The 15,332-nt window shown below is 36.0% G+C and overlaps 1 protein-coding gene across 1 annotated transcript in view; it reads left to right on the forward strand.

Moving 5' to 3' along the window:
* CACHD1 (cache domain containing 1) overlaps nucleotides 1-15,332 on the forward strand; it is a 146,310-nt gene that overhangs the window by 66,403 nt on the left and 64,575 nt on the right. Inside the window, exons 3-4 of the mRNA XM_083359916.1 lie at nucleotides 7,252-7,400; nucleotides 15,078-15,184. Coding sequence (XP_083216042.1) covers nucleotides 7,252-7,400; nucleotides 15,078-15,184 — 256 coding nt within the window. The remainder of the gene's footprint in view (nucleotides 1-7,251; nucleotides 7,401-15,077; nucleotides 15,185-15,332) is intronic.

The raw sequence follows: 15,332 nt of genomic DNA on the forward strand, positions 1-15,332 counted from the left end.
GTTAAACTTAAGATTATGCAGGATACTCGTGAAAGAGGTGGTCTCAAAATGCCCAATCTTAAATTATATTATGAAGCTGCTGCGTTAGCAGGAATAAGTGATTGGATTAATTTGACACAAGAGAGATTATTAAATCTTGAGGGCCATGACTTGTTATTTGGCTGGCATGCATATTTGTTGTATGATAAGAAGGTAGATAATGTGTTTAAAGTGCATATTTTAAGACAGGCATTGTTGAGAGTTTGGAAGAAGTATAGACATAAGTTAGACTGTAAGATGCCATTGTGGGCAATTCCAAAACACGCAATAGAAAACATAAATGTTGGTTTCAAACATGATGTGACTAGGTATAAGGAGATTTTAAGTTTGGAAAGAAATGTCTGGTGTTTGAAGCCGTATAACCTCTTGCGAGATGAGAAGATTGTTCAAACTTGGTTTCAATATACTCAGTTACGGGCCAGGTGGAAAGAAGATCAGAAAACTGGTTTTGCAATGACTGATGAAAATTTGATAAAGCAAATTAGAAATCAGGGTCCAGCACATATCAAACGGATATATCTTGCATTGATAGAAATTGACTCAGAAACAGAACTTGTTAAAGATTGTATGATAAAATGGGCCCAGAACATCCAAGAAGTTATTACAATGGACACGTGGGAAAAGATCTGGGTGAGGAACGTAAAATTTACACAAGCTCAAAACTTAAGAGAGAACTTTTATAAAATGTTTTATAGATGGCATTTAGATCCTAAAAAGCTTGCAAGTATGTATCCGAATTATCAGCCAAAATGCTGGAGGTGTGGTGGCGAAGATGCAACATATTTTCACATATGGTGGACCTGTAAAAAGGTCAAGGCTTTTTGGATAAAAATTTGGTGGAATATGCAGAAGATTTTCAAGCAAAGGATAAAGTTTTGTCCGCAACTCTTTTTGTTGGGCATAATTACAGATGCTACTGTTGTGGACACTAAGTTGATGTTGAATTTAATTACAGCAGCAAGACTTTTAATAGGTCAATATTGGAAGAAGGAGGAACTTCCGACTATAGAAGAATGGACTTTAAAGGTTTCTGACCTGGCAGAGATGGCAAAGATCTCAGCTTATTTGAAAGATCATTCGCAAGAACGTTATATTATGGAGTGGAGAAAATGGATTGAATATATCCAGAACAAATATGGGACTAAAAAGTTTCATTTAGCATTTGAATAAGTCTTCCTTTCTATTTCTTTTTTTTCTTTTTTTTCTTTATATGTAATATTAGTATTGTTTGTAGTTATCTTATATGAGCTAGAGAGTGATAGATTTAAGAATTTATTGTTGGTAGCATATGGATGTTTATGATTGTTCTTTGTTTTTATACCCTGTACTTAGCTCTGGGAAGTGGGGGGGGAGGGGGGGGAAGGGGGGGAGGGGAAGGGAGGGATAGGTAGGGCGGGGGAGGGGGGATTGTTAAAGATAAAATGTATTTTAAAACTTTTTAATAAAAAAAAACTTTACAGTGATGTTTGGTTGATTTGATGTGCACAGTTTTTTTGTTTAGTTTAATTTTATTGGCCATTTCCTATACACAAACATAAACCAATGATCTATGACAATGCAAGGTATGCTGACAAAAAAAATGAGGGGAATGTACTACTTAATACACATTACAGAAATAGGTTTTAGGAATTTTATACATAATTTGTTTAAATCTACTTATGAAAGGTCAGCAAATGTCACCATTGAGTAAACAACTAACATTTCTGACTTAATTGTATCACTGAGGAAAATGTTAGCATTATACCTTATGGAAAGAAATAGCTGATAGACAGCAAGCATTTCCATAGATCTCCTCATTGTAATTCAATTTGTCATCAAATTGGGCAGTGTTTCTCAACTGCAGCAACTTTTAAGATTTATGGGCTTCAATTCCCAGAATTCTTCAAGTGTCTTGAGAAACACTGATATAGGGAATGAGGCTGCTCCTTAAATTTATGTAGGAATTAAGAGATAACATTAAATGCTTCCTCTAGAAGTTGTTGTCAAATTGCTGTTATGTAGCAAACACAGTGCTTTTTTTGTAAAAGAAAAAGGTGCCGGAACTCACACATGTCATACAACCCACCTTGCTTACCCTACAAGGTTCCATCCAAAAAAGGTGCCGGAACTCCGTTCTGAGGGTTCTATGAGAAAAAAAGCCCTGAGCAAACAAGACAGTTTGAATTACATCCAACAATTACTAACTTGTAGATTTAGCATCAGAAATCATAGGCTATAAGATAATAGTGGTGGGATTCAGCCAGTTCACACCACTTCAGCAGAACCCATAGCTAATTTTTTGTTGCCCAGGCCCAGAATGGACTTCCGGAAGTGGCATCCACACAGAGAACCGGTTGTTCAACATATTTCAATCCCACCACTGCATGATAATCACAACTTTACCAGTGATAACTGTATATTGTCTGTAGTTGTGAAAGGCTATGTTATGTAGTGTGTAAAATTAATTCTACCTTTCAGAAGGTTGCTTTTTTGAAACAAAAAATGACAAAACTGTTTTTTTTGACAAATCCTATTAAAAGGTAAAGGTAAAGGTTCCCCCGCACGTGCGTGCTAGTTAAAAGGTCATAAACAAGTGTTGGGTTAATTTATGCTAATTTTAAATTTTCTAATCCTTTTTACAGCTGGCACAAATAAAGCATATTTGAAAGTATTTGTATCCCATTGAAGGGGCAAAAAAATTGAGGGTAGGAATAAAATCAGAGAGCGAGACAGAGAGAGAGAGAGAGAGGCAAAGTTTTTAAAGCTTAAGAGATATATGCAATTGAGGAGAAAGCTTTCTGTGAAGAAAACTGAAAAGGAATTCTATAATATTAAATTGAATATTGAAAGATCAACGGTAGCATTTTAAAAATGTGCGTTATCTTCCAGTATGCTTTGCAATTGTTTTTAAGGATGAAAAAGATGGAGTGAAAATCTTATAAATCAGTCAACCGGACCAATAGCTTTGATTTAGACTTTTGCCCAAAACTACTGCTGCAACATTTTTTTAAGATAATGTTTTACCAGATGAATTCCCTTTTTAGGAAAGCAGTGAAGTATCCACTTTTTCTATTAAACTACCCAAAATTAAAGTAAAAAGGTAAAGGTTCCCCCGCACATGTGTGCTAGTCGTTTCCAACTCTAGGGGCCGGTGCTCATCTCCGTTTCAAAGCCGAAGAGCCAGTGCTTGTCCAAGGACGTCTCTGTGGTCATGTGGCTGGCATGACTAGATGCCAAAGGCTCACGGAGCACTGTTACCTTCCCACCGTAGTGGTCCCTATTTTTCTACTTGCATTTTTATGTGCTTTCGAACTGCTAGGTTCGCAGAAGCTGGGACGAGTAACAGGCGCTCACTCTGTTACGCAGCACTCAGTATTCGACTTGCCAAACTGCCGACCATCTGATCAACAAGCTCAGCGTCCTAACCCACTGAGCCACCGCACTACGGGTTTATAAAAAGAAAAAAATACAAAGTGAAATTCTAGATTTCTAATATATCTTGTTTTTGATCATTTCAGTTTTTGTGCATTTCATTTAAATTACAATAAAAACTTTCTAATTCCATGGCTAGAATTTTGTATTCTGCTATTTTGTGAAAAATATTTTACCTGATCATTTTTTATTTTTTTAAAGTAATGATTAATCAGTTGATATTAATGCAAAAAACCCTCTTAGAACCAAGACAAAGCTAAAAAAGTCATCCTTATGCCTCAGAAGGAGGACAAATACTCTGGATTCACTTACTATATTTACTGTAATATTAACTCATAGCTTATAAAGTGAATGAAAAATTGTTTCATTGTTAATCTGTAGTTAATATTATTAACATTAATCACAGCTTTCCATGTCAGACAAAAAATACAGACACGATTAAGAAAAAAGAAAGAAAACGAATAATAATAATACTGTGCTGGAAAGAGGATGTATGATTCTTAGCTGAGATTCAGCTAAGATTGCCAATATACATAGCCCATCATTTGGTTGACCAATTCTGCAGGGGTCAGGTTGATCTATATTTATGTGGCTTATGTGTGTCTGTACTAAGAAAAATGTGTGTTTCAGGGGCTTTGTGTTGCTTCTTGGTCTGCTGGGTGCAAATGTAGATATTGGTTGCCACCTATAAAGCCATTCATGGGTTCTGATTGCTTTGAGAACCACGTTTTCCTGTTATTTGTTCTTTGGGAGAGTTAATGTGTTCCAGATCCCAACTATAAAGCACTGTCACTTTGTGGGACCCTAGGATACATGGCTTTGTGGCAGCTGTACCTGCTCTGTGAAATCTCATGTCTGTCCAGGTGTGCACATGTGTCACCCCTATTGCAGCAACTGCATTGGCTGCCTATTTGCTTATTCGTGCTATTTCTCACCTTTAAAGCCCTTCATGGCTTGGGACCAGCATATCTGAATGACCGTCTCTTCCCAGTTACATCCACCTGCCCACCAGAGCAGGAAGGCAGGGAATGTTGCCTAAGAAGGTACATCTAATGGGAACCAGAAAAAGGGTCTTCTCCATGGTGGCTCCCTCCTTTTGGAACATCATCCTCGCAGGGATTAGACTGGCTCCCATTTGGACTCTCTTTCTCAAGACTCCGAAGACCTGGTTTTGCCAATGGGCCTGGAGAACCCAAGATGTGATGGATGCCATCAAGTGGCTCCTTTGATTGCTTGATTCCCCAGGGAGGTGGGGTGTTATTTCTTTTATTCTTTTTATGTCAGATTTTTTTATTGTTTGTAAGCCGCTCAAAGTATGTAAATGCAATAAATAAATAGTAGTTTAGTAGTTATTTAGATAAGATAAGATAAGGTGATAAGATGATAAGATAATAAGATAAGATAAGATAATCTTTATTGTCATTTTTTTACTGTGGGCACAATGGTGCACATCAAAAATGAAATTTAGTTGCCCACTCTCAAAGTGAGACACATACATGACACACCTAAAACATACTACATACAACATATGTATAGACCCATACCCCTACATATACATAACAATAAAATATTAAATACTGTCCAACTTGAACTTAGTTAAAACCTGCCTTGCTAATCAAGTGCTGTTGTAGGGAAAGTGACTTCCTCCCTGGTAGAATAGTAGGGAAATAGTTTATGTTACTGTCCTCCCCAATCTGTGCCATGCATTGTTTTTAAGATTCTCTTGCTTCTTTTGAACAGCTAGTTGATCTTTTAATCTTAATGTGTAAGTCACTTATGATAGGGACAACATTGAAGTTGACAAATAAACTCTTAACCTACAGAACCATTCAACTATGCATAACATTCTAGTTGATATAAATGCAATAGTTTTAGATCCATAACGTAGACTGGGCCATAATCCTCTGGAGTATTAGAAATAAATCATTCTATAATGGCAATTAAATATAATGCTACAGTCATTTTATTGGAACAACTGTTTTGTTAAAAAGGCTGCCCTTGGAGACCCTTAATTGAGTCGTAGAATTTGATAGAAACAATTGAGGCAGGGCCCCTGCTCTTATCATTGTAGGCCTAATTATTCACATAAGAAGGTAAATCATGATGAAATGGCCTGTTATTAATAGTTAGGGAAGACATTTATCAAATGCAGACATGCTGCACAAACAAATTACATATTTATATGTATAAATTGAGCTGTATTTTTACATCATATCCATTTTGTAAATTTTAGGTACATGGAGAAATAGAATGAGAAGGATTAAAAAGTATCAACTAATTACCGAGCATTAATTAAATAAATCTAGCCTTTTTTTCTGAAGGCAAAATGCACTTAAAATAAGTTGCTGAACATTTTGCTTTGAACTGTAAATTATTTTAAGATTATTCTTCATTCAGGCCTTAAACTATAGGGAGCTTAAGGATTCTGTGTGTGTGCACAGAATATATTCTTGTTTTAACAAGTTGCTTACAGATGTATTTTTGTGCAGAACAAGATGTGAAAAAAAGCTATTGAAAGAAAAGACAGGTCTGCTGCAGAGCTACTGTTTTCATTGTGGTACAGTGATAGTAGGTGTATCACCCATGCTGACTCTGTTTATCCAATTCAACCAGTAGTAGCATTTGAGATAAATGACAGTGATTGTGTGTCTGCACAATGCTATCTGTAAATTATATCACAGAGCAAACCTGTGTTCTTCCTTGAGTGTGCTGTACTGTAGTGATTTAACATTTCCATGCTGAGCAGAAAGCAGAAGCAAAGCAGAGCAGAAAGCAGAAGCAAAAAACGTAGATGGTCTAGAAATTAAGGCTGGGTGTTAGGCCAGTAGAGATGAAGATCCAATAGATAAGACCTGAGCATTTTATGACCTGCAAGCTATATCTGGTCCACAGGCAGTTCCAGTACAGCCCATAGCATTGGTAGTGGGGGGATGTTGGCAGGGGATGGGGCATAAGCAATGGAGCATCGGAGGGTGGGGCAGAGGTGCAGCAGCAGTTGGGGGGGAATGGCAGAAAGAGTGGGGCTATGGGGACGAGTGTAGGCCCTCCACAACATTCCCAGTTTCAATTTTCCACTTGGGAAAACCCCTGCAGTAGATTCTCATTTTGCAGTAGATTCTCATCTTCTTGGACCATTGAGAGTTTTTTGAAGCTAGAATTTCCTGACTTTGGAAAGAACCAATAAAGGTCTGGAGAGGTGTTTTCTAGATGATCTGGATGAGTACATTCTGAATTATCATGGAAAATTGGGGCTTTTTATGACAAATTTCTAGTATAGATTTTATATCTACCACCATTTAAAAAGAGATCTGCTTCAATTGTTAATGCTACTTGAATATTGTAGGTTATTACTGTTACTTTTTTCTACCGCATAGAGCATATCAGTGAATGTGGATTGCACCGTATTCATATGCATATTCATACAAGATTTTTCCAGCTTATAAATTCATTACTTAGATTTCAGTAGAATTAATTTATGAGCGATATCCATTTGATTTTAATTAGAGATTGGTTTAAGTTCTATGTCATAAAACACAGCTGAATTGAAAAATCTGGAGATCTTTAAAACACTCACAAACAGAAAGCGAAATGATTTCAGTAAATTCTCCTTGTCCGTGTCCCCATACTTGTTGGATTATCTATAGACTATTTAATTTTATTGATTAAATATAAATATGAATGTACATATATTTCAGAATCAATTGCTTTCTCTTGCAGTTTGAGCATATTCTGCATTATGAAATATAAAACATGAATATTGAAACACAGTTTTGATTTTGTGCTTCTCTTTAAATTTTCTAGCTAGCCAAAAAAATTCGGGAAAAGTTTAACCGTTACTTAGATGTGGTAAATCGAAACAAGCATGTCGTGGAAGCTTCGTACACTGCTCACTTGACATCCCCTCTCACAGCAATTCAGGACTGTTGCACCATCCCACCATCTATGATGGAGTAAGTATTCAAATATTTTCTATTGTTTGTTTGGTGGTCATTGGATCTGATATTGGATCAAGAAGATCTGCATTAAGAAAGAACGAAGAAGACCATGTTTAAAGTATAAGGGCTTTGAGGAAAAACTTCAGAAGGGGTTCCACATTAAATGTTGATAGCATGGTAATCATGAACAAGGGAAAATGGTATAGGGCTAGGGTTATGGTCTTCCGTGAAATCCCTCTGGAAAGAAAGAAAAATTATGCAATTTATATGGTATGGAATAAATTATATATTTTATATTGAGCACCTGGAGTGAAATCAAATATTATTTATGTGCACTTCCTTCTTTTCTTGTACCTTCCCAATAGGCTTCAATAGTCATAGCTGAAAAGAAGAAATTCTGGTGATGTAGCAGTAGAAAAAATTCTTGGGTTTTACTTGCAATGGATTATTATACAATAGCACAGTTACAATATTGTGTCAGGGACTTGTGCAAATATATTATAATAGCAAGGAAAATATATTGCTCATGGGGTGTAAATATAAAGAATATATTACTATTATTATCAGCTGAACTCAACCTACTGCAAGAAGGCTTGTTCATTGAATATTATAGACTGTAATCTATGCTGATCCAATGCAGGAGTGTGTGTGTGTGTGTGTGTGTGTGTGTGTGTGTGTGTGTGTGTGTAGGCAAGTCAGGCCTAATCTGGGATGTTTTATACGCGCGCACACACACACACACACACACACACACACACACACACACACACATAAATATCAATCATGGTACTGTTCAATACTGCAACTGTTGTAAGTGCAAGCTAGTTGCCAAATGCCCAAATTGCGACCATGCAACTATAGGGGTACTGCAACAGTCAAAACGTTGAGGACTAGACAGAAGCACCACTCATTCAGTGCCATAGTAACTTTGAACAGTCGCTAACCAACTGTTCATAACCTGAGGACTACCTTAAGTTGCATGCAAAATCTCACTAGATTCATAGTTTACATTAAATGGACTTGTCCTACCTTGCTTAAGCGCATTATTTAGTGCCAAAGGTGGCTTCCACATATTTAAACATTATTAATAGGCATTATACACCCCTTATTGTAGTTATATATTGCATTAATTGCCAGTGCTTGAGTGGACATCTGCCAAAGTCCGCAAGCGAATTTCGTATAAACAAACAGCTTTTATGCAGCCTTATAAAAACATGCTTCTGTTTTACTAGCTTAAGACTTCCTTAATTATAATGATAAACTACTACAAATGCAAAATTACTACAAATATTATTTGTATATTTTAATAAACGTAAATTGGTTTATAATGGTAGTTTTGAGATGATCCAAACTTCACCGGTCTCAACTTATTTTAAGCCATGCCAAAAATAGCAGAGCCTAATCTTAAAGGAGCTAGTATTCAGGGGTGTGTCTAGATGCACTTACTGAAGTCTTTGAAGTAGCTGTACGGAAATCAGTACATTTGAATTGTGTACATCAGTAAAATACATTTGTATTGTGTACAAGGAATACATAACATAGTTCTAAAGGCTGGAGTAGAGGTGTTTGCACCACACTGCAGTTGTTCATTTCATATAGTCATGAACAACAACTTATGACCATTCACAGATCTGAAAAAATATTGCAAAATGGAAAGACTTGAGGTACACATCTATGAGATCAATTGTGTTCTTCATTATTTAGAAAGAACACCATTCCAAACTCTCTCTTGCTCCTTATAGCTGGAAAAGATAGCTGGGATAACAGAGTTTGTTATTTCTTCCTAGCCATAGTTAATATGTGATAATCCTGTGGAGATTGTTTTTTTCCTAGGAAAATTGATAAAACTGTGCTGAATGCTTTATAGATATTTTATTTTGATTGCTCAGTGCATTTAGGAGGCACTGTTTTTTATTATCGAACTCAGTGTTGACTCCTGGCACCTGCATGGCTAAGTTGATGCACGTTTCTTGACAATGGTTTTCAGAAGTGTTTTGCAATTGCTCCCCTTACATCAGTGGTAGGCAACTACCGCCCCTTTAGAGCCTTTGGACTTCAACTCCCAGAATTCCACAATTGACTTCCAGGCCTAAGGCAGCACTCGAAGTCATAGATTCCTAATTTCTGGTCCAGCACTTTTAGCTACTACTTCTGAAGGGCCATTATGTCTAGTATAAACCTATTTAAAACTATTAAATATCTTAAGATAATTATTGGGAACTTTAAAATTGATAGCATATTAAATCCTTAGTAACTGATAAACTCAACTTACATGTGCCTAAATTTTGTTTTCTGTACTTTAATTAATGTTAGTGATTGGGATTTCCCCCCCCCCCCAAAGAATTAAGGATATAGAAGCACAAACTGATATAGCTATCCTTGGTAAGGTGGGTAACTTGAAATGGCTGAGTAAATACAAATGTACTTTTCAAGTAGACAGTTATTTGAAGTTACAACTCCCAAAACATCTTAGGGAGATAATTACGTGAGCGAGATTCGAACAGCTTGACACAATGGACAGATATGGGAGATTTCATGCTATACCCTATAATGAGCGTATCTGCATTTGCGGAGCGGCAGAGGTAGAAGACCTGACTCACATCCTATTTGACTGTTGCCTGTATAAGAGGGTGAGAGACAGGTATCTTGGTTTATACACCAAATAAATGACCCATTGGGATCCCCATATCAAAACAACTTACCTTATGACCGGCCAGAACTTGAAAATAACATTTAACCTAGCACAGTACCTAAACAAAATGGTTCGGTTGAGATCTGCATATGTGGGACTGATTGCAGTAGATTGCAAGGGTGACTCCGAAATATAATTTTATCATATTTTATCTATATCTTAAATTATTGTACACTATTACAATTTCATTTTAGATTGTATTACCATTTCATTTTAAATCGTATTTTATTCTAATTCCATTTTAAATTGTATTTTATCAAATTCCATTTTAAATTGCTTTTATCAAATTTTAGTAACTATTTGTTGCTGGAACTTTGCACTTTGATATGGCCCAAGGGTTAATCAATAAAGACTTTTGGTTTTGAATGGGATTTTTTTTAAAAAAGATTCATCTTAAGCGTTGCTTTTATTTATCTCACTTGATGAAAAAAAATGCACTGGAGAACTATTTACCTCTATAACTTATTATTTGACCACTCTGTCTTGGATACATTAATGTAATATTTAGATAGATAAACCTATAGATCTGTTTTTGAAGATCATTTATGATGATTCCTTTAGAAAGTGACCTGGCTCCCTCTTACAAAATAGCTGCTTAAATATTTGCTATTACAGCTTTAGCTTTATCGCAGCTCTTTCTTTTGTTTACCTGTCCTCTCCTGGGCTGTGAAATGGAGAGATAAGGAAATTCCTATACTGATATTTCAAGTTGTTTGTGCAGTTCACATTGTCAGGAATGCTTAAAATGGTTTAGTTTTAGTACAGGATAATCTCAACATTATGCAAAGATAGTTGCAAATATTAGGAAAGTCTGGTGATCTTGTAAATGGAGGGGTGTGTGATATTTGTTCATATTGTTAGATACAAATTGAATTATAGTATTTAATTTAAGGCTCCAGTGTCTGGGATCCAGAAATCTGGAAAACAAACATCTCAAACTTGCGACATCACGTGACCTCGTGCAACGTATCGGGAGAGTTTTTCCATTGCCGGCAGTGGGGTGGGCACGGCTTCCAGATGACGCGTCCGGGCCGTGGGCCGGCAGTTTGATACCCCTGGATAACAGCAAACAGATTTAGAAAACTAACTCTTTGCTGCCATTTAGTGGCCATCTGGATTTATGTGACCTAGGCTAATTTGTAGGATAAGAAAGGCAGAAGATAGATAGACATAAATTACCTGGTACCCTGCAGATGTTTTGAGTTTCAGATTCCATAATTGGTAATTACTGAACATGGTTGGTGGTGTTTATGGAAGTATGTAAAAATTTAGGAAAGGACATGATTGGCAATATTTAGCAAAGAATGCAATTATGTCACTGCAGCTCTGCCCAGTTGCTAAATGAATTTGATAATACAACAGAATTCCTAGTAATAACAGAATTTTCATGCTGAATTCAGTAGCAGGATAATGCCACAGAACTGCATTTCTTTTATCCAGTGTTTGGATAGACCATGACTTAGTCAGATGAATCTTGGTTAACTGTACTATCCCATCAAAGCAGGCCTCCATTATTAGCTTAAATTAAGACTCAGTTGGAACTTTTCAAAAATGCTGTTTGTTTTATGTATTTTAGTTCTGCAGTATGCAAATAAAATATTGATTACAAGAACATGGCTGGCCATTAATAAAACATACTAGTTCAGCATTCTAAAGAAAACTGTGATTTCCGAATGACCTTGTTCTGCCGCTGGTATTGGGGAACACTAGAATGAAGTGTATTCACGAGAAATTTACAGAAAATATGGCAAAATAACAGTTAATATAGTAACCACATTCAGCTGGTGACTAGCATTTTGTATGCCCATTTCTCTTTCTTCATTTTATAAAACTGAAACTGCATAAAAGTTTATTTGTTTGTGAATAGTGAATAAAATCCCGTTGGCGCTTACAGGAACACTATTTTGATGTAAGATTCAAAGCTTCTGCAAATTTATTTTATCTTCTCCATTTGCTGATCTTCTGCTTGTAAATCTTGTTGAAGGAGAATAAAAATGACTGCTGCCTGATGGGAATTAAATGTCTGAAGTTCAAAGCGCTTTGCACATCAGAGCAAACGTCAATCAAATGAACATCTTGCAAGCTAGGCAGGGAGCGAATTTTTCCATGGGGAAGAGATCAAAGGGGGAGTCACAGTTCTGTTTTCCCCCCTCGGGATGCAGTTTTGACCAGTTGTTCATTAAAGTGAATCCAAAAGCAAGAGTTTTCATATACTGTAGTATAAAAAAAGAAAAGTAGGAAAGAAGAAAATTTGGGGTGGAGCTGGATGTTATTTCCTCTTGGAGCCAACATTAAGCATCATTTCAGATTGCACAAACTATTTACCACCAAAACCTACTCCCATTGTTGTGATAAGGTACATTTTGAATTTTTATTAACTTTTTGTGATAAATCTACATGTTATGAATTAACAGAATAACTCCTCTGTCTAAATTCTATATTTAAATGTTGTAGATTGAGAATTGATTGTATGTTGATGCAATAAATATATGCATATTATATAAACACTTTTTAGAGTTTATAAATAAAACAACTTTTAGGACAGAAGATGCACTTAATTATTCATTCAGTTTTTAGTCAGAGGAATTAACTACAATAGCAGGTTTAGCGTTTAGTAAAGGTGTTGGAAATAATAACCATGATAAAGCAGCTTGAGAAATTATACTCTTGACTTTCTTTTTAGTGAGGACAGTTTTGGGGATGCAAAAAAGTTCCTATAGGATTCTGCAGAACTTCATGCTAACTATTAAGGGGACATTTAATCCTGACAAGATAAATTAGATTTGAGTAGGCTGAGGAATGCATAGCTCATTTTATTCAGTCTGTTCTTACATGAATATTTTTTTTATTTTTATTTTTAATTATATAACCAATAATACACTTTAGAATGTGCAAATAGATCATTAAGGGTTTATTATCTCTTAGGGGATATTGTAAAAAAATGTATTTATTTATTACATTTATATGCTGCTCATCTCACTTAGCATTTCCTTCCTTTGCAATATCATTTGGAAGATGAATAAATATATAAAAGGTTGGAAATATTTCTGTTTTTTTTATCTGATCCACTAATGAATATAGTTGAGATTGCAGAAATTTTGATTTTGTTGTCAACATTTTTGTTTTGAAAACTTGATAAAAGTCGATCTAAATTTTTCTAACATAATTTCATCCTTCTTTGATTCTGAATATATTACCATAGATAAATAATGGAAAATGAATCTTTCAAAATACAGAAAAAAAATTCATTACCAAATTATTGAAAATTGGATTGTATGACATGTCCAAAACTACAGTCTTATTCTACCATCTTACCATCCTGCTACTAATATTGATTTGGGAAGAAATGATGCAGTGGGATACTTCATATTTTCTGGCTCTTAGCAGAGAACACACACAATATCAAGCCTAATTTAGTGCCCTAAAACCTTATTAATTTATTGAACTTTCATGTTTTATTCTATTGATAGCATATTCTTTCTCCATTCCTCATATAATGTATTTCTTCTTTACTATTCCAAATATTCATGCATGCCATTTCTGCACATCTATTTCGGTATGCATTTTTGTCATAACACACATAAAAGCCACCTCCATGCTTTCCCATCCATACCTATTGAAAGAATATGCTATTTATTTTTTTAAAATATATATATATAAAATCATTCATTCTAAAGAAGACTTTAGATTTAATCTGGATCGGGGCAATGCATGGATTGTGGCTTTTTTGGGATAAGGGATGAAATAATAAAGCCACCCTTATTTTTCCAATTTGCTTGTTCTCCTATAGCCCCAACTTTCAGTTGAAAGACATCTCCCAACAGAGACTTGTAGGTAAAGAGTCTAGGTAGGAATCTTGTAGATGCCAAAGGGTTAAAAAGTCTTGTACTATTATGTACATATTATGATCTAAATCTGGATTTGGTGCTTTGGTTGGAACTTACTTTACATCTCTACTAGTGAAAAAGAAATACCTTCCTCTGAAGAAGAAAAAGGTAAAGGTAAAGGTTCCCCCGCACATGTGTGCTAGTCGTTTCCGACTCTAGGGGCCGGTGCTCATCTCCGTTTCAAAGCCGAAGAGCCAGCGCTTGTCCGAGGACGTCTCCGTGGTCATGTGGCCGGCATGACTAGACACCAAAGGCACACGGAGCACTGTTACCTTCCCACCGTAGTGGTCCCTATTTTTCTACTTGCATTTTTACATGCTTTCGAACTGCTAGGTGGGCAGAAGCTGGGACGAGTAACAGGCGCTCACTCTGTTACGCGGCACTCGGGATTCGACCCGCCAAACTGCCAACCTTCTGATCGACAGGCTCAGCGTCCTAACCCACTGAGTCACAAGTTCATTTGAGCAAAAAGTCCATAAAAGGTTTCCAATCATTGGTGAATTTAGTCATTGTCTTCTCCCTAATCTGACATGTCAATTTTGTCGTTTCTTCAAGGGTTTTTTTTAATGCTCATTGCATCCTTTGAAAAATACTCCAGTAACTGTACAATAAATGTAGAGTTAGCATTTATAGTTGTGATTCTGTCCTGGACTACCTCAAAGGGCCAACACTGGCAGAGAAGAAGCAAGATGGTTATGAAGAAAGGAACATGAGGGACTACTTGGTGTTTTTTAAATCCTAAAAAGGTAAAGGTAAAGGTTCCCCTGCACATGCGTGCTAGTCGTTTCCGACTGTAAGTTTGGGTCAAAGTGAAGAAGCCCATACAGCTGGAATATCTTCCTGCAGAACAATTATACCACTTAAATGAAAATGTTGAATTGTAGAATTTGCTACAAGTCAAACCTTTTCTTCCTACAAATGTGGCTTTATTTGGGTTGATTGCCATTTAGTTGTTGTCTGTTTCCAAGAGGCCTCTGCGTTTGTAGATCAAGTCTCGATATTTAAGGCTGTTGGAAGTGATGGGGGGAAAAAAACCTGTCTGTCCCTATAAAAATTTGAAACAAGTATACCTGCTTATTTGTCTAATTTATTTTTCTCTTGGGCTCATTTCAGGTTTGATGGCAATTTTAACACTAACGTGTCTAGAACCATTAGCTGTGATAGATTGTCCACCACCGTGAATAGCAGAGCATTCAATCCTGGGCGTGATTTAAACTCCGGTATGTAAAGCATCTGTTTTGCAGAAGTTGCTGTATTTTACTGCCAAACCTTAGAACCATGTGCCATAACAACCCAATTTTACCCCCCTCTGAATCTGCTACATTATTTTTCACTTAAGGATATAATGATAGAAAGATGATTTCCTAC

This window comes from Vipera ursinii (genome assembly GCF_947247035.1).
Source record: "Vipera ursinii genome assembly, chromosome: 3".
Lineage (NCBI taxonomy): Eukaryota > Metazoa > Chordata > Lepidosauria > Squamata > Viperidae > Vipera > Vipera ursinii.